Source organism: Folsomia candida, unplaced genomic scaffold (genome assembly GCF_002217175.1).
Source record: "Folsomia candida strain VU population unplaced genomic scaffold, ASM221717v1 Fcan01_Sc005, whole genome shotgun sequence".
NCBI lineage: Eukaryota > Metazoa > Arthropoda > Collembola > Entomobryomorpha > Isotomidae > Folsomia > Folsomia candida.
The window spans coordinates 10,382,889-10,408,094 of NW_019091197.1; the positions used below are offsets into that span (position 1 = coordinate 10,382,889).

Genomic DNA, 25,206 nt, shown 5'->3' on the forward strand with positions numbered 1-25,206 from the left:
TGCACACTAAACAAACAGTTTGAGACATGACTCGACGATCATGTTTAGTGCAAACATGTGCACACTAAACAAACAGTTTGAGACATGACTCGACGATCATGTTTAGTGCAAACATGTGCACACTAAACAAACAGTTTGAGACATGACTCGACGATCATGTTTAGTGCAAACATGTGCACACTAAACAAACAGTTTGAGACATGACTCGACGATCATGTTTAGTGCAAACATGTGCACACTAAACAAACAGTTCACGACTCGAAACGTCAATCTTGTTTAGTGCAAACATGTGCACACTAAACACAAACAGTTGATGAGATGACCCAAAAATCTTGTTTAGTGCAACCATGTGCTCACTGCACAAACATTGCCTGCGAAGGGGTTCATCCGCGGTAGAAGTTTGGTTCAAAACTGAGCTAACTACAAAGTTCAACTCACACCCCGTTGCCACTATTCATACATGGCGATCCGCGAACGCTCAGGATTCCGCACATGATGTACTTTGTTAAACTAGCTGCTCCACCTCGCTCAAAGTCATCCCTAATCGCCCCGATGTTGATATAGTCAGTCACCAAGTATAGCCTACTGGTCTCATGTCATCCTTACTTATCGTTGCCCTAAATCTCCCCGGTGTTTGTAAACCTGTCAGCAGATTGGCTGGATACAAAGCTCTCATCACGAGCGTTGGCAAGTGTTTTTTTGAAATTGATAAAGTTCATCTAGGTTAGTGTACCAATAAATTGTGATAACATCTATAATATAAGCTGGAAATGTCTGTCCAGGCAATTTGTCCTCAACGGAAGTGAAAGTGGAGAAAGTCAAATTTCGAATGGCGCGAAAATTCAAAAATTTTAATTTAAAACAAAATTATTTTTCGCTTACAACCACTCCCAAATAACCACACGAGATAACCTCGACAGACAACCACTCACATATAATCAACATCAGACAACCACCCCAGATAATCACTATCTGATAACGCCCAGATAATCACTGTCTGTCAACCCCCAGAGAACCACCAGTGCCGGCTCTGTTTTTGATCCCAGTCGCCCAGAGCCTCATCATCATCATTATCAGCAGCAGCAGCAGCAACAACAACATCCGAGGGGAGAGGAAGAGGAAATGTCAATAGCAGCAGGGGACAACAGACACAACAGGGATCAAGGGGCGGTGGTGGTCGTGGATCCAGCAGCACCCGCACCAACTGTGGATTTGGGAACTAACTCGCGCCAAAAACCTTACTATTGTCAACTATGCTGCCGCTACAAGAATAATTGTTTGAAATGTGACTGCTCCGCTAATACTTTTATCTGCTGCTCTTGTCTCATAAAGGACATTTTCATTGGGCATCGGTTCAAGTGTCCACTTTGTCAATCCCTTGAACTCTTTAATCATATGGAACTAGTGTGTTATACCAGTATTGACGAGACTGGGTATTTAGTTTAGATTAATTTCTTGAATGTAGAGGTTTAATCAAAAATTTATATTAATTTTTCAAAAAAAAACAGTTAATACTATCCCATCCAGCTGTAGCCATCTATTAATAAGTCGAATCTTTCTTTGTTAGTGCTATTTATATCACGTTAAAAAAATAATGTTATGAAATAGTTTTGTTGTTCATGCTATCAAAAAATCAAAAAATGTGAATTGTTAAAACATGAAAATTTAATGCAATAAATATGGATTTTTTATACCATCAAGCATAACTATTCATACAAAACTTCATTACCATACTGCCCATTTGAAAGTATATTTCCGGAATATTGCGCCCCAAAGTTGATTACATCGCGGCTTCTGTTGTTGGATATCACTATATATAGATCATCTTCTTTGATTGGAGGTGCAAGGGCTGAACAGGTGCCTAGGTTGTTGCTAAAACAGATAATATTTGTCTTGTTTGATTTCGTATGGGGTGAAATTCAATTTTTTTGCTTAGTACCCTTATTGCATGGATTAATCTTGAATGATTCCCAGTTATGTTGACAGGATTTTTTATATTATGCTATGATATAATGCTCGTATTATACGAAATTAGCAAAAGCAAACTCTTATGCTTACCCATGAATTGAATGACTATGACATTACTCTATCATCGAATATTATGTTTCATGCATCGCAAATCACTTTGGATAAGACATTATCCATCCACTAATCAGTATTATTAAAATGTATGTTAGTGTACTAAAGGGGAAAGAATATTTTCTTGCATGGCCCGATTTGCGCCCACCGCACACGGTCAAGTTCACGAAAAATCACTGCTTTCCCTCTTCAAACCACGATGGAAAAGCAAATTTTACTCGAATTTTAGTGCTTTGTTGATTGCAGATGGTTGCTTTGATACCTAAAGATCATCCACTAACGAATTGGACTTTCCGGTAAAAGGCGCGCTAGGCGGCATTAAATTTCGAAAAAACTATTTTTGAATAGACCAAGTTATAAGCATTCCATTGATACATGTCAACAATTATAGAGTCATGGCTAAGAATAGAACAATTTGGGTTGAAAGGCAAGAGTAGAAAAAAAGTGATTGAGTTTCACAAAAATCGAACAAACTAAAATCTCTAAAATCACTTGGCACTTTTTCAAGCAAGAAGATATTCCTCATTCAAATGTTAAGTTACTCTTACGTAAAAAAGTACGGGGAATCCAATGACGTCAAACTCAAAGTCCCAACTGGTCGACCTGTAAAGCTACCGACGACAAAGTCAAAAATAATCAGATAAAAAAAATATTCAAAAATTATCCATCAACGACAATGGCAGGAGCGGAAAGGAAGGTCAACATTTCAAAAAGCTATATAGGCAAAATCAAAGCCCACAAACTCGGGATTGTAGCCGGGGAAAAAAAACCAGCACCAAATTACAAACCAACACAAAATGATAATTGATATGTGATGCAAGAAATAGTTGAAGAAAATTCGGGGGAACGTGGTCATCATGGACGATGAGCACCATGTCACAGCTGACCCTTTAAATCTTCCAGGCATTTTTTCCATAGCCATAGAGTCCAAAAGAAAGACCAATTCACAAAAAAAACGAAGAATTTGGCAAAGCTTGTCTAGCATTGGTCATGTTTCCGATCCCGTTATTTTGGAGGGCATTGTAAACCACGGAGTTTATCTTAAATCATGCATTAAAGGGGGATTGGAATCGTTTATTACCAAGGATCATAAAAAATAAAGTTTTGCTTTGGCCTGACCTCGCAAGGTCCCATGACACCAAAAAGGTCACTCATTACCGACATCTGAAAAAAATTGAATTTGTGCCAAAAAATGGAAACCCACCAAATTTTCCTCAACTGGGACCAGTTGAGAAATTCTTAGCGCTGACCAAGTCCAAATATTCTAAGCTTTCGGAAACGCCAGACAGCTTATGAAAATTTAAGAACAGATGGAAGAAAATCAACTTGAAAGTTGGTGCAGTCTATGGGCGGAATTTGACGCGAAATCGGAAGAAGAAACTACAATCTGTAGCAGACAGCGGAATTGAATCATTAAAATTGGAACTGCATGGCAATCCAAACCCTTTAGTAGTAAGCATATGTAACTTTTTTGAAATTGCATAAACTGTGTAAAAAATTCTGCACAATTTATTTCGTCAGTCCAACTCGTTAGTGGATGATGTTTAATATCAAGTTCGACTTTGAAATATTTTTAAGACATACTAATTTTCAAATAGATAACTTGAAATTTAGTATAATATAAGAATCATATTAGTACTAGGTACACTGGTTTTTTATGATTATGATTAATCTTGACTATTTAGTAATTATGTCAAACGGTAAAATGTAGAAAGCTCTGGTTATTATGGTAAGTGGAATTTATACAATAAATCTTATGCCGCAAGTGTGTTATGCAAAAGTGTTTTACGCAATTCCACATGGAACGTTTGATTGAATCCGAGTTTTATTTTTTGTTGGGAAATTAAATTAATTAATCTATATTTCATGTCAAGGTACTACAACAATTTCATGTGGTACACTAATTTTTGTCTATTTTTGTACGTTACTTTGTAAAATAGTCGATTTATTTGTAAAGAGCATGTAGATTTTTCTTTAAAAAGGAGAATGCCCATTCCCTTGAATCCGAATCCTCTGGTAAAGCATCAACACTGGCAAAAAGAATTTCGGGATCATTGTCAGCAAAAGTGGTGGTGGTGGTGGAAACCTAAATTAGAGTTGTTTTAGGTTTTGTTGGTTAGATTGGCACGCAAAAAAAATGATTAAGGGCTAAATAATATTGTAAATCTAAACAATAAAATGTAAAAAGAAATATAAACTCACTAGCTTATAAGCCCGTCTCCCGTCGGGCGAGCGAGAATTATAAGCTGCAAATGTCTGCCGGCAACGAAATAAAAGCAAATGTTCCGCAACGGAAGTGAAAGTAAAGACAGTCAAGTTTCTGACAACCACTCTAAGATAAGCAACCCCCTCTAATCCCCAAGATAACCACCATCAGACAACCACTCCGAGATAACCCCCCCCCCCCAAAAAAAAAAAAGATTACTACCATCAGGCAACCATTCCCAGATAACCACCATCAGACAATCACTCAGAGATAAGCCCCCCAAAGATAACTACCATCAGACAACCATAAACAGTTTATGACATGACACGACAATGTTGTTTAGTGCAAACATGTGCACACTGCAGGAAACTGTTGGAGCAGCGGTATCGGTATGCACTGCACTGGCTGTCATCTGAGAGTGGTTATCATGGATTATCTGCGGGTTTTCAGATAGTGATTATCTGATGGAGATTATCTTGTATTGTTATTTAGTTGTCGTAAATGAACAATAATTTTGTATTAAATTAAAATTTTTGAATTTTCGCGCGCCATTCGAAACTTAACTTTCTCCACTTTCACTTCCGTTGTGGAAAATTACTTTCACTTCCGTTGCAGACAAACATTTCCAGCTTATAATATAGAAGATAGAAGATTAGCAAGGCATTCTTAAATTACTCTTACCAACTGCTCACTCTTTTTTGACAAGAGTTTCAAGTACTCGACACAACTTGATGCAAGTGCGGCTCGTTGCAAATCATTGGTTTTGGTTTCAGAAAACAAAAACCTGAAGGCCGCCAGGTTATAATTTAATGCGTCCATAATTGTTAGTGCGTGAGATACGTGTTCTTGGTCCATCATTTCCGTAAACTCGGGCCGGTGTATAGAGTAAAAAAACTCGCGCTCCCAGTCTTCCCAGTTGGTCAAGTTATCCGTCTTGAGCAGGACTATGCCAAATTGTTTCTGAAACAGTTTGTTTACTTGGGCAAGGGACAAGAGTTTATAAATTGATCTGAGCAATTTGATGCCAATGAAGGGGTTTACTATCCGGAAGGTGGGACGCCCGAATCGCTTCAGATACCGCACAGATTCCTCGTGAAAATTAAATCTGCTGGCCAGATTTGGGACGATATCGTTTAGAAACGTGGTTCTCAACTGCTTGGGCTTTCGAGACGTAATGATCTAAATAAAGGATTAAACGTGTTTTGGTCTCTATATGTGATGCGACTAGTAAAACCTACACCACTAAAGATTTGAGAGGACGTACCTGAGCCTTTAAAACAATTTTATCCCATGTAGAGTCCTCTAACAACTCTGGTCCTAAATCCAACTGCACAATGATACCAAGCATTTTTTCCCACTCCCTGTCCGTCAACCCCCTAAAGCAGGTCATGAGGTCTCTATGCTCCTTTTCAGTCACAGTGTGAGGATGGTAATTGCCGTCCATCGGGCTCGGCAGTTTGCGTGGCTCAAGCTCTTGATTTACCCACTTGTCCCATTCAAGATTATTGGCCATGTTGTCATTAGCTTGCTCCTCTAAAGTGCCGTTCATCATGACATCCAAGGTTGTGGGTGACAGGGGTTTATTGATACTAGGAGCACTCGGTGGTTCGAGTCGTTGTTGTTGTTGTTGTTGTTGAAGATCACGATTCACGATAGTGGCTTGTAGGGCGGCGGTGATTGTCATACCCCTCCCTATTGGTTCTCCACGCACGGTAGTCTGAATGTTGCTTCTACTCTTGTCCGGTTGCTGCTGCTGTTGGCGGTTTAGCGGGAGAGGGACAATGGTTGTGGGGTGGTGGATTGCAACATTTCGCTCCGGTTGTATCTGTTTATTTGGATCCAGATTGTTTGACTTGTGCACACGGGTCGTCTGGACAATATGTTTGAACCCAATAACGTCCATGTCCCAGCCGTCCTATAAACAAACCAAAAAAAAACGTACTTTGCAAGTTTCAAGTTTTGGCTAACTGATCAAAATGGAACAACTTACACTGTCCATTAATCGTTTCCAGTTCTGGTCAGTGTCTCGAAAGGTTGGGTCTAGCCTGGCGAATTTCAGGGCATCCGGCTGCTTCTCGCATCCGTCTGATGATGATGACGACGCTGACGGTAGAGGCCGTGTAAACAACCGATCCTGTGTGGACACCTGTCGGTGGCGGTCGCCTTCGTATGTAGTACAAATTAATCCAAGCTGCTGGGCATCACAATTGTACTGTTGTGTGTTTGTGCAAAAACAGAAAAGAGTCAATCATTGCTTGGTTATATATGTTATAGGTTAGTTATCCAACCTTTCTAGCACATGTTTTAAAAAATTCTCCAATATTATCCACCCTAGACCACCCTTGAAACTTGGATACGTATTCAAGCGCTTTATCCAGGGGGTCTTCGCAATCATCTAAGCCTTGCTCTCGGTCAGCAAAAGGAATTTCTGGGTCCTCTGATGTTGATTTGCTGTACTCTTCCGTCACATGATTTGTCTCTGGAGCTTTAACTAGTATTGGTCTGACTAATGATTCGGCACCATCCTCGTCTTTGTCATCGTCATCATCGGACAGTGTCATAACTGGTATTTGTTTTTTTTCGCGTCCCGTTAAAATGGCGCACAGTTCACGGAATTGTACTCGGTAGTCAAAACTGCTTCTACCACCCTTTAAAAATTGCCCAAGGGTCAAAAATTTTGCCCATTGTGAAGGATTGCACCTCAGGGCACGAAGCTTTGTCTTGATTTGAGTGATTGTTCTTGCTTCTAACCCCTAATTTATCATTATTACCTTTATTATTATTATTAACCTTAATAATCGTACGTATTATTCTGGATTTCTTTTTCTACCTGAATTTGTGACAATGTGGCAAAATCAATCTTGTTCATTTCTGCATACAAGAGTCCCAATCTAGACAGCTCGTTTGTCAAACTCTGTGTCTCCTTTCTTGTCCATTTCTGTGTTGTGATGTTCCCCCGGCTGAGAGGCCTTGAATCCAAGTTGTGCTGGAGGGGGCTGCTCCCATGATCTAATCTAATTGGTTTAATCGCCTGCGGCGGCGGCGGCGGCGGAGGAGGAGGAGGAGCAGGAGGTAGCTGCTTCCTCGTGGTTAATCCTACTCTCTCCCGCTCGACTCTTGCCGTCAGGATGGATCGTAGAATCAAATACGGTCTGGTTTCATTGTGCTTTACCGACAATAGTTGATCCAATGTCATATATCTGGACCACATTAGAGGGTTCTCCCGCAATGTTGTAATTTTTTTCTTTATTTGGATCGGGGATCGGTTTGACAAAAACTACAAAAATTGAATTAAACAATTGTATCACAATAGTAAAATATATACATGTTTGAGTGCGTTTTACCTTGTTGTTGGCAAAGGGGCCAATGTCAATCTCACCTGTGGGTGCAAAGAGTCGCCCCTGATTGAGCAGCTCCTTTGTCAAAGCCTGTGTCTCGCTAAAACTCCAAATTTGCCTACCCGCCATTTCACCCAACTCTAGTATTCTGTATTATTATCTAGTTCAGTTTTATTATACGTCAATGGTAGTAGCCACCATCCTGATGACACAATCTCATTACCAAATTTAACACTCTTACTCTGTCCAGGTACCGAAAAATGAGGGAAAGGACAGAGGTTAAATTTTGTATTTGTTCGCATGTGCTGGGACAAGAGGGACATGAATGTAGGGGTGCATAGGGGCGACTACGATGACGACGACGATGGCGACGAGGTGTGATTTTTTTAACTTTGCATTTAGTTTAATTTGCACTTTATTTGATCGTTGGTGTCACATCAGCACACACACAGTTTGGGCAGTGTGCACATGTTTGCACTGAACCAGATCGTCGTGTCACGCCACAAGCTGATTGTTTAGTGTGCACATGGTTGCACTAAACAAGATTTTCGGGTCATCTCATCAACTGTTTGTTTTTAGTATGCACATGTTTGCACTAAACAAGATCACCATGTAGGGTCATGAAGATCTTGTTTAGTGCAAACATGTGCACACTAAACAAAATCTTCATGACTCTACATGGTGATCTTGTTTAGTGTGCACATGTTTGCACTAAACAAGATCACCATGTTGGGTCATGAAGAGCTTGTTTAGTGTGCACATGTTTGCACTAAACGAGATCGACATGTCGTGTTATAAACTGTTTGTTTAGTGTGCACATGTTTGCACTAAACGAGATCGACATGTCGTGTTATAAACTGTTTGTTTAGTGTGCACATGTTTGCACTAAACAAGATCTTCGTGTCATGTTAGACACAGTGTGTTTAGTGTGCACATGTTTCGACGTACCATGTCAGGGGTTGTTTTGCTCATATTATGTTTGGGCAACTGATGGCACAGCACAATGTCCATGAGTACTATCAGATCTGGAATTCCTGTGCGCACAGAGTATGGGTTGCTTTATTGTGATTTTCTGCGTTATCTGATTAGTATGGCCAGTATGCAACCTCGAGCAAAATTTAGCTCCGGCGGTTGTAACCCTACGATGCTACTAGGGTGGATCGAAGCGAGCGCGTGATGTAGCGAGGTGGTATTTACGCCTACAGTGTTGATCAAGACAAAAGCCAAGTTGTCTCTCTGTGGCATTCTTCCCAAGAGTTTTTAATATGATGTGCGTAGATCAGAAAGAAGTACGCGTGGCCAAATTGGCTGGGGATGGATAAATAACAAGTATTTACCCCTCAACGCCCTTCGATGCCCCAGTGTTGACATATCGAGATATGAAGGGGGTATGGACGCAACTCGCCTCAGGCTGCTACTTTCGAGTTCCAGTTGAGTAAACCAGTACAAATCCTTATTTTACACTCATCACTCACACGGATTCTCAGCCATATCTAGCTGGTGCAAAACATTACCAAGATACGGAATATTGTTCGATTTGGGCGGATCGGTCAAAACCTATCTTCATTTATTTTGTTTCGTTGCTTCCATTCTATCGATCCTTCTTATCATGTCGAGCAAGCGTGGCAATAAGGTAATCTAGTTGCTTTCAATCACTGATTTTGTTTTTTAATACTCTCTGTCATCCATGTCATCGCTGTTATGTGACGACTATGTTTGATGATTGATCCATCTTTTCATTTTTAGCAACCAAAGTCAAGTTTAACACTAGGGGACACTAGGGCTTTCTACAAGCTTCTTTTTGGGAGATTAGATGAGTCCGGCATGATTGACCTTAATACAACGCTCCTCGAGTTTAAACGGGTTTGTGCGAGAAATAATGCAAATCTTCATCAAAGCTATGTTTATAAATATATTTTAATACTTTGGACAGTTATACTCTCCGGCTCAAGGCGTTACAGGCCTGTTGAGGGAAGAGTATGAAAAAAGACGACGGGAACATCCGAGTGTCTCAGAATTTCGGCAGTGGGCCATATTTCATGACTACCATACGGAAAACGTGGAACATGATTCTGATACGGAAGAGGACGGTACAAATAAAGATCAAAACACTGATCATGCAGATGAGTTGGCATCAAGAAAAATCTTTCACGATCGGACATTTTACTTTCTCAACTCGCAACTCAATGATGTCACTGTTGAACTTGCACGGGCTTGCTACAGACTCTTGAAGGTAAGCCTTTACCGGTAATGGTGGATGTTAATAAAGGAACCTAACAATCTATATTATAAGCTGGAAATGTTTGTCTGCAACGGAAGTGAAAGTAATTTTCCACAACGGAAGTGAAAGTGGAGAAAGTTAAGTTTCGAATGGCGCGAAAATTCAAAAATTTTAATTTAAAACAAAATTATTTTTGATTTACAACCACTTCCAAATAACCAAACAGGATAATCAACATCAGATAACCACTCCCAGAGAAATATTCCCATTAGTCCGCCACCAGAGAGCCACTCCCGGATAAGCACCCCAAGATAACCAAGCTAAGAAAACCTCTCCCAGATAACAGCCCCAAGATAACCTCTCCCAGATAACCACCCCAAGATAACCAGTCAGATAACCACTGTCAGATAACCAGTCAGATAACCACTGTCCGATAACCACTCCCAGATAACAGCCAGTGAAATGCATACCTAGCAGTTCCGTGCAGTGCCCACATGTTTGCACTAAACAAGATCGTCATGTCGGGTCATAGACTGTTTGTGTCTAGTGTGCACATGTTTGCACTAAACAAGATCGTCATGTCGGGTCATAGACTGTTTGTGTTTAGTGTGCACATGTTTGCACTAAACAAGATCGTCATGTCGGGTCATAGACTGTTTGTGTTTAGTGTGCACATGTTTGCACTAAACAAGATCGTCATGTCGGGTCATAGACTGTTTGTGTTTAGTGTGCACATGTTTGCACTAAACAAGATCGTCATGTCGGTCATAGACTGTTTGTGTTTAGTGTGCACATGTTTGCACTAAACAAGATCGTCATGTCGGGTCATAGACTGTTTGTGTTTAGTGTGCACATGTTTGCACTAAACAAGATCGTCATGTCGGGTCATAGACTGTTTGTGTTTAGTGTGCACATGTTTGCACTAAACAAGATCGTCATGTCGGGTCATAGACTGTTTGTGTTTAGTGTGCACATGTTTGCACTAAACAAGATCGTCATGTCGGGTCATAGACTGTTTGTGTTTAGTGTGCACATGTTTGCACTGAACAAGATCGCCATGTCGAGTCATAGACTGTTTGTGTTTAGTGTGCAAATGTTTGCACTAAACAAGATCGCCATGTCGAGTCTTAGACTGTTTGTGTTTAGTGTGCACATGTTTGCACTGAACAAGATCGCCATGTCGAGTCATAGACTGTTTGTGTTTAGTGTGCAAATGTTTGCACTAAACAAGATCGCCATGTCGAGTCTTAGACTGTTTGTGTTTAGTGTGCACATGTTTGCACTGAACAAGATCGCCATGTCGAGTCATAGACTGTTTGTGTTTAGTGTGCAAATGTTTGCACTAAACAAGATCGCCATGTCGAGTCTTAGACTGTTTGTGTTTAATGTGCACATGTTTGCACTGCACAAGATCATCGGGTGATGTCAGCACACGGTCGACGAGTTGTGTCACGTCGACAGTGGGACCAATGTGCTGGGCTGTGCTGTGGGTACAGCACAGGGTCCACTGGTTGTGCCAGATCGGGACTGGGACGGTTATGCTGGGCTGTTCTGTACAGTGGTACAGTGACGTGACACAACGCATCTCCAGTTGGTTGTCTGATAGTGGTTATCTGGGAATGGTTGTCTGACGATGGTTCTTTAGGGTTGGTTGTCCTGAGGGTTTGTCTACTAATAGTAATATTGGTTGTCTTGGCCAACCTTGTGAAGTGAGTTAAGTGAAGTTAAAGTTAAATGGAAGCCTCTTTTACTTCCATTGCGGAACATTTACTTTCACTGCCTTGCCAGTAGACATTTCCAGCTAATAGTATAGATACAATAAAAAAATTAGTTCGGTTGAATTATGCACAATCCCAGTCAATTTTCATGAAAATCAATTAAGCTCTCGCCCGGCGGGAGACGGGCTTATGCGCTAGTAATTCTATATTAGAAACATGGTGGATTACTTTTAAACAAGAGTGAGGTGAAGGAAGCCCATGACGCATACGTCATTGGATTTGGTGAATTTAACTCCAAGATGGACAAGTTTTTGCACACTCATCAACACGACATTTACCTCCCAACTTTTATCTTTGCGTCAGTGGAGTCCGAATCCCTCTGCTACTTTGACGAACATGTCCTCATTACACGTTCAAACTGGATAAGAGGAGGTCAGGAATCTCGGACGAATTACATTCATTATAAAAAATATTTTTACATTCCTTTGCGCTCTTCATCATAGGTGGAATGCCCTACTTGGACACCATGTTGGATCCGGTGACTGGAGGCAGGATCCCAGCAGGGGCGCAACGGACTGAATTGATTGGAAGCAAATCCACCCAGACGGAGGTAAAAGAAAAAATATACGTAGAATGCAGAAATATATACGTGTACATGAAAATTTGTCAAGTGCAGATTGTCGAACCTACTCCAATCCCCAAAACGACATCCATGGAGACCACAATGGATTCCAATATTGGTGTTGCGGAGATTGCAGTAAATACATCATCTGATGATCCATTGGTACCATTCCTATATACAAAATTTAAAAAATGGCCTACCAATGCTAAATCTCTACTAAATATCGATCAAAACCTTAATTATTATCAAGGAAAATAGAAGCCATGCAGATTTCAGAGTGAGTACTCCTTTGCTCGAGATAAAGGACAATAGTACGCAAACCGAGGTACCAAATCCATATATGTGTAGTGGAATATGAATATGTAAAGTCATCAATTCCAGGTTACTGGGGTACTCGAGGCTGCAGCGGATAACCAAGTTGGACTAAATGATCTGGTATGTTTCACTCACATCTAGACTTTAACCTAACCAAATATTTCTCTCACAATGCACTTATTTTCTAGAGAAATGGAGCTTATGAAACCTGGCTGGCTACTAATCTTCCCGTCGAGATGAGTAGGAATGACGGATTTAAGACGGCGAGCGTTGCTGCATTTCACGTCGGATTTGACCTCGTATTCAATGGTTAGAAGTCGACTACAACCACAATATATAATTACGGATGTTAACAAAAATTTATTGTAGTAAAGAATTATTGCATCCTCAAGTGGTGTGAAGCAGTAAAGGAACAGCAAATTACAATCGTGAATGAATCAATAACGGACAACGTCTTGACCACACTCATGCAGGTATATAGGTTTGTCTTTTTCAATTATTCACCGTTAAACAGAAAATTACTCCTTGGTCGCAGTATAACCGCATCAAGGCTTACACTACAACTGACAGGAAAGCTCGACTACGACGATTCTTAGAGTCTAAAGAGGCTTTGGACATTCTCGTGGACTTTTTGACCTATTTTGGACCATTGTACCCTTTCAAGGAAACTTTTCAAATAATGTTTAAGCACGCTGATGAGAAACATAGCGATTAAGCATCCCTCTTAGTAACTAATTTTGACATGTGTAAACAGTTTTATACTTCCGTTCTCCTTCTCTTGTTACTAGAAACATCAAATCCCAGCTATTGTTTATGGTTTGTTTATGTATATATATTCTATCAATTTTTATTGTTATCATATTTACAGACACTTTTGCAAACTCTGTTATAGGATAGTTTGGACCACTTTAAGAATACATTTCAATGATAAGTGTGCATGATTTATACTATTGATTATCGAATCATAACTCTGCATCTGGCATCAAATGGAGATCACTCATAACCTTGTACCTACTAAATCGTTCAGCATATTATCGTACTAGCGTATAAGCCCGTCTCCCGCCGGGCGAGAGATGATTAGATTATCAAAATTTCACCAGTTAAATATTTTGTATATATTTATTTTAAAAAAACAATTTGACGCGAACGGAAGTGAAAGCAATTTGCAACGCAAGTTAAAGTGGACAATTAAATGTCACCCACTTGGCTCTGTCATCTCTGCCATCCCAGTCTGTCATATCTACCAGCCTAGTCTGGCATTGGCAATGACAGTGCCACTGACAGTTTGTCTGGCACTCACTTGGCTCTGCCATCTTTACCAGCCTAGTCCGCCATTGGCAATGATCTGCATTGGCAACCACACCCAAACGACAATCCATCAAATAACTACTCCTAGATAACCACCGTGAGGCAGCCACAGCCTGATAACCACCAGCAGGCCGCCACACCCCGATAACCACCATGCAGCAGACATACCCCGATAACCAATTTCAATCTTGTTTAGTGCAAACATGTGCACACTAAACACAAACAGTTCACGGCATGAGGCGACGATCTTGTTTAGTGCAAACATGTGCACACTAAACACAAACAGTCCATGACATGAACGTTCGAATCGAATCTTGTTACCTAACTGCCCCTCCTATCTGGGGGTACAGCCACCCACCCCCAGATAACCACCACCCCCAGATAACCGCCATCCCTAGATAACCGCCATCCCTAGATAACCACACACCCCCAGATAACCACCCACCCCCAGATAACCACCACCCCCAGATAACCATCGCCCCAAATAACCTCCACTCTCAGATAACCGCCCACAAAGAGTACCACACGTTCTGGCATTTAATTTTTTGAATTTAATTTATTTTGAATTTTCGCGCCATTCGAAACTTAACTTTCTCCACTTTCACTTCCGTTCCGGAAAATTATTTTCACCTCCGTTGCCAACAAACATTTCCAGCTAATAATATAGATCACTTCCGTTCCGGAAAATTATTTTCACCTCCGTTGCCAACAAACATTTCCAGCTAATAATATAGCTAGCAACCACCAAGCATAACAGATTGGCATGTCTTTTCAAACCAAACCTGATAGTTGGAAATCGCATTGTCTTTTTGTTGAAACCACAATGAAGCCTTTCTTGACTACTATTGGACCATTAGAACATGAAAAACATGTAGTGACTGTTGTATGCGCCCACTTTCATTATGCAAAAATCTTCGTTGCCTCCTCCATGGAACCACAATACTAGAATTTGTCCTCCACGGACCCATGGAATAGCAATCCTTATGGAACGCGGAATACCCAGTCGTTTCTTCCCTGGCCCCAGTGCCAGGGAAGAAAATACCCAAAAGAATGGTGCACTTAGCACTAAGAATGCAACACTATGATTGGTTCACGCACAACCATAACCATCACCCTGCGAAAAAGACACCGAGCAGGGAAGAGAGATTCATCACAGTGGTGGTGGTGGCGGTGGTAGTGGTAGAAAGTCGTGTGAAGGCAAGTCCGCGATATATACAAGATCGCTCATATATGCCACGGACAATGAATAAATCCGTTGTCCTTTCCATGAAACCATCACCCGAGAGGTTGTCCACCAGGGACTATGAAAACATGAGGTGTTTCATGGCCTGTCCACCACGGACCATGAAAATAAAAGCTGTTTCATGGCCTGTCCACCACGGACCATGAAAATAAAAGCTGTTTCATGGCCTGTCCACCACGGACCATGAAAATAAAAGCTGTTTCATGGCCTGTCCACCACGGACCATGAAAATAAAAGCTGTTTCATGGCCTGTCCACCACGGACAATGAAAATAAAAGCTGTTTCATGGCCTGTCCACCACGGACCATGAAAATAAAAGCTGTTTCATGGCCTGTCCACCACGGACCATGAAAATAAAAGCTGTTTCATGGCCTGTCCACCACGGACCATGAAAATAAAAGCTGTTTCATGGCCTGTCCACCACGGACCATGAAAATAAAAGCTGTTTCATGGCCTGTCCACCACGGACCATGAAAATAAAAGCTGTTTCATGGCCTGTCCACCACGGACCATGAAAATAAAAGCTGTTTCATGGCCTGTCCACCACGGACCATGAAAATAAAAGCTGTTTCATGGCCTGTCCACCACGGACCATGAAAATAAAAGCTGTTTCATGGCCTGTCCACCACGGACCATGAAAATAAAAGCTGTTTCATGGCCTGTGTCCACCACGGACCATGAAAATAAAAGCTGTTTCATGGCCTGTCCACCACGGACCATGAAAATAAAAGCTGTTTCATGGCCTGTCCACCACGGACCATGAAAATAAAAGCTGTTTCATGGCCTGTCCACCACGGACCATGAAAATAAAAGCTGTTTCATGGCCTGTCCACCACGGACCATGAAAATAAAAGCTGTTTCATGGCCTGTCCACCACGGACCATGAAAATAAAAGCTGTTTCATGGCCTGTCCACCACGGACCATGAAAATAAAAGCTGTTTCATGGCCTGTCCACCACGGACCATGAAAAAGTCTTTGTTGCCTTTTCATGAAACCACTACCCGAGAGCGTGTCCACCGTGGACCATGAATCCTACTTTGGAAAAATAAGGGATTTCAAAACTTTTCTCTAAACCTAACCTTACACAAAAGTAAGACACACCCTAAAAAATACTCTAAACCTAACCTAACATAACCTAACCTAACCTAACCTAACCTAACCTACCAATAAACTAGCCAAATTAATTACAACCCAAACCCCCCAGCCCGAAATATAAACCCTAACCCTAACCTAACCAATTTTTTCCAAACTACATCAAAATTAACCAAACCAAACCCTCTAGATTCCCCCTTTCTAACACAACTAGGACACGCTTTCACCAAATTTCTAGGACACATTTTCCCCATTTTCTTAATCTAACCTAACCTTCGCTCGCTTAATTTACATCAATATCCCATTACACCACATGTTGTCACAGCTATATTAAATCTTTTAACCCTTACCTAGAGTCTAAAACCCACAAAATCACGCATACCATATATTTTACACGAAAAACCCAAAAAAAACCCAACCTAAAACAACCAATTTCCATCCCTTCACCCACCTTCCCACCCCAACCTAACCTTACACAAAAGTAAGACACACCCTAAAAAATACTCTAAACCTAACCTAACATAACCTAACCTAACCTAACCTAATCCCCCCAAGAACGAGTTAGATTTCATTATGCAATTTTTGAAGAAAGAAGTAGAATTTGAGGATCAGAGAGCTCTTGTCCAGTCTGGATTCTCTACTCTACACGTTAATAAGAAAAAGAAGGATTGCCACAACAAGCTCTCCAACCAAGAAGATATTCCGACTGGGGCTGGCCTATTTGTAGGTCAAGGTGCATCGTGTGTATTCTGCGGAAAAAGTAATCATCGGAGCACCGAGTGCTATCGAGCAGAGAAGAATCTGTCTTGGAGTGAAAAGAGTGACATTTTGAAGAAAAATAGATTGTGCTTCAGGTGCATGCTTGGTGGACATCGATCAAAGGATTGCAAAGTAAAATTAAAGTGTAATTTTTGTGAAGAATCTCATGTTAGATCGATGTGTCCCACTCTACCAATTAATCAAAAGAAAATTGAACGGAGAAATGAAGTGTGCCATCCAAACCAGAATCAAGCCACGGTTCCAGTCACCAGCGCCCAAAATGCCAATCATACGTGTCGTACAGATGTTTTAATGAAAACTTTGGTAGTTCGAGTGCTTGGGCCGAAGGGGTCAAAAGTTGTTCGCCTCATATTTGATGAAGGGAGCCAGCAGTCGACCGGAGGTCAAGCCATAATCAAGAAAGTGGGCAGTGAGCTAGTTGGCGAAGAGTGGGCCAGGAACGTTCTGTTTGGTGGAACCTTAACAGCTCCAAGAAAAGTCAAAAGTTTCAATGTCAAGGTGCAAAGTCTAGATGGAAAGCACACACGTGAAATTCTTATGAGAGAAGCCCCAACTATTTGTGGTGATATTGCCAGGATTCCTGTCGGCCCATGGATGAAGGAGCTGAAAAGGAGGAAGATATGGCTCACAGATTTTGAAAATACTATAGTCGACAGTCAAGACGTTGAAATTTTAATCGGAAGTGATTACTGGGGACAATTAGTTGTTGGAAAGCCAGTATTATTAGAATGTGGGCTTGTCGCGGTGGATACCATTTTTGGCTGGACACTCAGTGGTCCTATTTATGGGGACAAGAAAAGTACAACAGCAATGATGGGAATCTCTCAAGTAATTACAGAGTCCAGTGTCCAGGATTTATGGAATCTCGAGACAATAGGAATTACTGATCCGTCTGAAAGTAAATCAAGAGAAGAATGTGAGGAAGCAGCGAGACAGCACTTCCTAAGAACTGTTTCAAAAAGTGAAAATGGAAGGTACACAGTAACAGTTCCATGGCTGGATGGAGCGCCTGAAATTCCGGGCAACAAATCGGTCGCGGAAAAACGTCTCGTCTCCACCACCAACAAATTAAGGAGTCAAGGTCAACTTGAAAATTATGACAAGATCTTTTCTGAGTGGGAGAAAGAGGGTTTCATTGACGAAGTGAAAGTGGATTCAGATTCACCATGCCACTACCTTCCCCATCGAGCGGTGATCAAGCCTGAAAGTCAGACAACACCAGTAAGACCCGTTTTCGATGCTTCATGTAAAGTTGGAAGGAGCCCTTCGCTTAACGACTGTCTTGAAAAAGGCCCCAACTTATTGGAATTAATCCCTGCAATTTTACTAAGATTCAGGAAGAAGAAAATAGGAGTTATTTCCGACGTGCGAAAAGCATTCCAGATGATCCAAGTTGCAGAAAAGGATCAAGATTATCAGCCGTTTCTGTGGTGGAAAAATATGGAAACAAAAGAAATCAAAATTTTGCGACATAAAAGAGTGGTGTTCGGAGTCAATTGCAGTCCGTTCTTGTTAGGTGCAGTTATTGAGTTTCACTTGAAGTCAGTAAGTGAAGATTTACGTCTCATAGCGCTACAACTCCTTCACTCACTCTACGTCGACAACTCTGTGACATCGGTGGATTCACACCAAGAACGTGAAGATTTTGAAAAGGCCTGTGTGATGATGATGGCGGAAGCAGGAATGGAACTCCGACAATGGGAGCATTCATCTGTCATAAAAAGAGGTCGCCAGGATTTTACTACAGTACTTGGTCTTACGTGGGATAAGGAAGCAGACGAGCTGTTTGTCGAAATCCCAAAAAACGAGCCAACCGGGAAGATGACGAAGAGACTCATCCTCTCTCAAATTCAGAAGATTTTTGACCCATTGGGGTTTGTTTGTCCAGCAACGTTGATTCCGAAGAGGTTGCTCCAGAAGACTTGGCAAGATAAGAAATCTTGGGACGAAGAACTTGAAGATTCCGTCAAGAAAGAATTTATTGACTGGTGGAAAGAAGTGTCAGTTTTAGAGAAGATTGGAATACCAAGATGGGCTTTCAATTCAGAGAATGCCAATAATGTCCAGCTTCATGTTTTCAGCGATGCCAGCAAGTTAGCCTATGCTGCTGTAATTTTTGCGAGAATTGAAGGAGAACATGGTGTTTCTATTCAACTTTTACAAGCAAAAGCAAGAATAGCCCCCTTGAAGCCGGTAACAATTCCACGACTTGAGTTATTAGGCTGCAGCATCGCGGCGAGACTGGTGACAAGTGTTATCAAGGCGTTGTCAATAGAGGGGTTACGAATCGTATGCTGGAGCGACTCGACTACAGCCCTCGCATGGATAAAGAGAAACGATCAGTGGGGAACATTTGTGGGGAACCGTGTGAAAGAGATTTGTTCCTTAACAAAAGCCGAGGAATGGAGACATGTCCCCGGGTTGATTAATCCGGCAGACCTGCCATCACGAGGATGTACTCCGAGCCAACTGTTAAGTTCCAAGTGGTGGGAAGGTCCAGGCTGGTTAAAAGGGCCAGAAGAAGAGTGGCCGTTGCAGGAAGCAAGTCCCGATGAAGAAGAAATTTTAGCGGAGAAGAAAAAGGCAGCAAAGATTGTGCTGGTTACGACCGTCTCCTCCTTGCCGTGGTACATGGAGGCGTCGCCTTCATTTCATAAGAACGTCCGAGTATTGGCATATATTATGAGAGCCATAAGGAATCGCTTCAAGAAAAATGCAGCAGTGGGTTTGCAGGAATGGGAATTGTCGGAAGCTGAAAAGTTTATTTTTATGGAAGAACAGAAAGTGTTTGAATCCAGTGTCGTTGATGGTCTCCAAGTTGAACAAGATCACGATGGACTATTGCGAGTGAAAACGAAGATTCTGAATTTACCCGATACTGATGCCTTCCGGAAACCTGTCCTCCTCCCGAAGAATAGTCTGGTTGTTGATCAGTTGATCCGAACAGAGCATCTCCGCAACAAGCACGCCGGTCTGCAGATCATGATGAGCAAACTACGAGAGAAAGTCTGGATACCACAGTCTCGTCAAGCAATAAAGAAAGTTCTGAGCCGCTGCACTGTGTGTAGGAGATTTACATCAAAGAAATGTGAAGTTCCGTGTGCTCCACTACCCGAGGCCAGGGTCAAGTTAGCCAGGGTGTTTCAAGTCATAGGAATCGACCTTGCTGGACCACTATTTCTGAAAACTGGAGAGAAGGTGTGGATGGTTTTGTACACTTGTGCTGTATACCGAGCAGTGCATTTGGAAATAGTAACCCGGTTGACGGCTGAAGAATTCTTATTGAGTCTCCATCGATTTATAAGCAGGAGAGGACGACCAAGTATTATTTATACCGACAATGGGACTAATTTTGAAGGTGCATCAAATGCGATTAATTTGTTGGACTGGGAGAGGATCCAGCAAGAAACAAAGGTCACTCGAATCGAATGGAAGTTTATTGTTCCTTCCTCTCCTTGGTGGGGAGGGTTCTGGGAAAGGCTCATCCGGTCCTGCAAAGATTTATTGAAGAGGATGTTGGGTCCGAGGAAGCTTCATTTGAAAGAGTTGGAGACATGTATGTTCGAAGTGGAGGCGGTGATAAACAGCCGACCTCTTACTTATATTTCTGAAGATAAAGACGACTTGGTGCCCCTGACCCCTGCCATGTTTCTACAGGACAACCTAGAAGTGGAATTCCCTGAAGAAATGGCTCTGAATTTAAGTAAAATGTGGTGTTTATGATTCAATGTAATAGTAATGTTTTCATGTTTGTTTCTTTTGTTTGCTCCTCTCACAAAAGAAAGTGGGAGGATATTGTAAATGATTATAGTAGTGAGTTCTGAGAAATCTCATTTTTCCCACACCACGTTTTCATGCAAAGTTCCCGCAAGAATTTGGCAAGAGAAAGTCGTCAGTTTACGCTGTTATGAGCAGAGAGTCAGTTATGTTTTTTAGCTCTCTCGCCATTTTTTGTAAAATATTAGTAAAATTGGGATTCAATTAAATAAAATCCAGTTTAAGTAAATAACCCTAGCCGATAAGTGTGCATTGGGTTTATTTTGTGTTGCCATCGGAAAGCAGACCTTATCAAAACCTCACCCACAATTCGCGAAAGCTATCAGCGGGTAGCTGATATATTCCCTTCGCAACAACATTACTGGCAGGTGACAAAATGGTATTACCACCTCGGTAGAGTCATGTAGTGTTACCGGCTATTACGGAATTTTTATCAGTGCATAATTACCAAGTTATCTAACAATTCGATAAATAGATCATGTTGATTATTGTCATGATTATAGATTTGCATAACATGATAAGCAGAATGGTTAAGTTGATGGGCCGGCGGTTTGTAATTTGGGTTGGAGGTGCTCCTTATCTCCTGATTTTAGATGCGGACGGAGCGCAGGTACATAATTAACAATTTTGCACAAAAGAAAAAGAAATATAATATTTCATGTAAACGTTTCAGAAAATCCTATCTTCCACAAAACATATAGAGAAAGGCCAAGAATATGAAAAAGTGAGATGGTTACTTGGCAATGGACTACTTACTTCAAAAGGTTATAGACGTCTGTTACTAACAATGCAGAGTTTTCTCATGTAATACTGCGATATTGATGGGACTAATTTTAATTTGTTCCTACCCAAAAATAAGCGGACCCGTATTTTTGCTTTCTTCTTAATGCGCGCATTTGAGCGCGTGGCGGGGAGTTCAAATATTTTTTTCAGCCGAAACGTCCGATTTTAAAATGGCAGTAACTTTTTGAATTTTAGCGCGAATTAAAAAAACTAAAAACATGTATGCTTAGAATTAGTTCCTTCATAATATATAAAATTTCATTTTCAAAATTTTTAGAAAATTACAATTTTTGTAGGGGTTGCTATTTTTTTTAATTCGAAATTTGGGTAAAAATTTTAATTTTCTAAAAATTTTAAAAATGAAATTTTATATTATAAATTAAGTAATTCTAAGCATACATGTTTTTAGTTTTTTTAATTCGCGCTAAAATTAAAACAGTTACTGCCATTTTAAAATCGGACGTTTTGGCTGAAAAAATATTTGAACTGCCCACCAAATACGCGCATTAAGAAAAAAGCAAAAATACGGGTCCGCTTATTTTTGGGTAGGAACAAATTAAAATTAGTCCCATCAATATCGGAGTATTACACGAGAAAACCCTGCATTGTAAGATATTTAAATTCTAACTAATTAATAATTATAATAAGTATGCAGGCCACATTTGGAAAGAAGATAGAAAAATGCTCAGTCCATCCTTTAAATATCAAAGTTTTGACGGATTTCTGGCGAATTTTAATCATCACAGTAGAATTCTAACTCAACTTTTAGCAAGGGATCAAAAGGGAAACGGAATGGGGAAGAGTGTGAATAAATATTTGTATGGAGCTACTATGGATTTCATAACGGAAGCAGCGTTTGGCCAGCAATCCAACTACCAGGTGGATGTTGATATCGGATTTTTTGAACATGTACAAATGTAAGATAAACCCATCAATTTACCCCTACGTACTTTAATTAACTTGGATGATAGTTAATTTATTCATCATTATTTTTTTATTATTATGAAAATAGTCCCTTAGAAATCTGAGAGGCTATGTGAAAGTTTGAAATCAAAAATTTTACCAAATTTGACGTACATGTAATTCTTGACAACGACAATTTGCGAAATTTAACTTTAAAGATAAATTTCCAGAGGATGTCGGACTGATATTTTTACACAGACCATAATGTTACTTGGATAAAATTGTTTTTTAATTGTCTTCTGTTTAACAAAAAAGGGCATTTGATTCCTTCCGTGTCCGTGTGATTCGACCATGGCTAAATTTTCCAATAATTTGGGACATCTTTGGATTAGGGAAGCAAGACAAAATTATAGTAAAATACTTTGACGAATTCTCATCCCAGGTAATCAATTAATAATTAAAATTATATTAAAGAGTCCTTCAATATTTTGAATAATCTATTAATATTATCTATGTTTAGTTGATTGCCAAAAGAAGGGCAATCTTACAAGAATCAGAACAAGAAATCGAGGCAATGGGCAAAACGCGACCGTTTGTTGATGCACTCATTCACACGAAATCTAACAAGGATATAACGGCCCACCTTCTTACAGTTTTTGGAGCTGTAATCAATTAAAAGGATTCATTAAATTTTTGGTAATTAATTGTAAACAAAATATTAATTTTGTAGGGTTTTGAAACAACCGCAAACGGAATGAACTTCACGCTTTTTCTACTCGCGCAAAATCCGGTATGTCAAAGAAAAGTTCATGAGGAGTTGGATGCCATCTTTGGGAACGAAAGTGGAGAAAGGGACGTTTCTTTCGCTGATTTAGCGGAGCTGACATATCTAGAAATGTGCATCAAGGAAAGTCTTCGAATCTTCCCGCCTGCACCCGTAATGATGCGCGATGCTGTGGAGGATATTGAGCTCGGTTTGTGAACCAATTAAATGCAATAAGTTTGAATTGAGAATATTTTGAAAATGTTTTTACTTGGAAAAGACAACGGGCAAGTGGTTCCAAAAGGGTGTGGGATGGTATTTATAATCCCAGAGCATCATCGGGATCCGAAATATTTTCCAAATCCGGATAAGTTTGATCCGGATCGATTTCTGCCAGAAGAATGTGTGAATAGACATCCGTACGCGTATATTCCGTTTTCTGCTGGACCACGAAATTGTATAGGTTAGTTGAGGAACTGGTTTAGAATGCTAGGGAGAAAATAATGTTCAATTGTAATCAATGGTTACCATTTGCAGGAATGAAATACGCCAAGATTCAAATGAAGACATGCCTAGCGCATATTTTAAGGAAGTTCAAAGTGACGACCCAGCAGAAATATACGAATAGAAAAATTGTATATGGAATAGTGTTGGAGACGAAGCCGAGTATTGAAATAACACTGGTACCAAGGGAATAATTAGTATGACAAATGCAGTAATTGTATGTATAAGTAGATAAATAAATTGATTGTAATTCGAAGTAAGGTTATATGTAAATGAACTCGAATTGTGCACATGATTTTAATCACACCGTCTTCATCTACAACATACCTACATTGTTCTGATATAATTTAAGCGGGAAATTAACACCGATAAGGGCTTATGGCTTAGCTTGTTAAGCTATTTGTCATATTTGTTGTATTTGTAGTATTGTATACTTTAAGTCCTTAAATCTTCATAAATTCGGGGATCACAGAATTTCATTTCCAACCACAATTTATTGCTATTTATGAATCAATATTTCTGTCTTGAAAAATACGGTAGTAGGATTTTCGTCATTAATCAGTTCGGAGTATATAAGTTTCCTATGGTTATCTGCCCTATGGTATGTAGATTAAATTAGTCTGTAAAATATTTTATTTTATTTATATAAAATCGTGGTATATGATACCGATAAATTTTGCATAATGAAAATACGAACAGAACAATATCACAAGGTATTTCAACCAATTTCGGAAGTTGATAGGCCTAATAGAAATCATTTTAGTATGGAATATTTTTGATTATATTAAACTACTGAATATTGCATTAGCTGTGAATATTAGCTTCGAACTTATGTGACTGCTGCCTATGAATATTTCAGTGTAATACATACGGCTCTCCAAAATATCGATTTCTGCTTCTTTAAATAGTCGGTTCTTTACTATAAGCATCGCCTTACTCTTTGTTGCTTCGAATCTATGTAGGCTGGTAAAAATTAAATTAAATTCTCATTAATATCAGGTTTCATGGACGTATAATGCGGGATATTTTGTAATTCAAATTAGTACTCTATGTAGTTCGGATTTGAAATAAGTTGGTGAAAATAGAATCCGGTGAGAGGTAGTAAAACCAATTAATGAACTACCGTTGCGAATATGGCAATCTCACCACACTGTACAGTATAAGACGAGCACTGCCAGCGCATGATGATATGATCAGACAAATCAATCAATCAAAAAATAAGTCAATTGAACAGTAAAATCCCTTGCATTTCCCTGTCCGCAACAACAAAGTACATTTAAACCAATACTAAAATATTACAAAATTTGAAGTGGACAGCATGCAAAATGGGAGAAGGGACACAAAAAAGTGTATGTAACCTGGTTTCCTGTAAAATGTGGGTGGCATTGGACACATTCTTTCGTAACTACAAAAAGATATCCGTTCTCCCGTATGATATACACGTGAGTAAGAAGAATGTTACGCTTGTATTAGAGTCAACAAGTGCGACGAAAATGAGATCTGTAACCCAATTCGCGCTTCCTCTGATTCTCTGCGTTCTGTGCGGAACAATT

The 25,206-nt window shown here is 40.2% G+C and overlaps 3 protein-coding genes across 3 annotated transcripts; 1 reads left to right on the forward strand and 2 right to left on the reverse strand.

Annotated features, from left to right (window-relative positions):
• Positions 1–4,877: 4,877 nt before the first annotated feature.
• Positions 4,878–5,745, reverse strand: LOC118435939. Its single transcript, XM_035852481.1, has 2 exons — positions 5,550–5,745; positions 4,878–5,464 (listed from the first exon to the last, which is right to left on the reverse strand). The coding sequence occupies exons 1-2, from the start codon at positions 5,727–5,729 to the stop codon at positions 4,952–4,954; spliced, it is 693 nt and encodes a 230-aa protein (XP_035708374.1). The 5' UTR covers positions 5,730–5,745; the 3' UTR covers positions 4,878–4,951.
• Positions 5,746–5,751: 6 nt separating this feature from the next.
• LOC118435933 lies at positions 5,752–6,379 on the reverse strand. The gene is made up of 3 exons (XM_035852464.1): positions 6,276–6,379; positions 5,828–6,200; positions 5,752–5,771 (listed from the first exon to the last, which is right to left on the reverse strand). The coding sequence occupies exons 1-3, from the start codon at positions 6,282–6,284 to the stop codon at positions 5,752–5,754; spliced, it is 402 nt and encodes a 133-aa protein (XP_035708357.1). The 5' UTR covers positions 6,285–6,379.
• A 10,337-nt stretch (positions 6,380–16,716) lies between these two features.
• Positions 16,717–23,851, forward strand: LOC110850562. Its single transcript, XM_022097996.2, has 9 exons — positions 16,717–20,626; positions 21,204–21,310; positions 21,374–21,424; positions 22,132–22,400; positions 22,702–22,828; positions 22,907–23,050; positions 23,117–23,341; positions 23,399–23,612; positions 23,687–23,851. Exons 1-9 carry the CDS (start codon positions 16,717–16,719, stop codon positions 23,845–23,847), a joined length of 5,208 nt encoding a protein of 1,735 aa, XP_021953688.1. The 3' UTR covers positions 23,848–23,851.
• Positions 23,852–25,206: the final 1,355 nt, after the last annotated feature.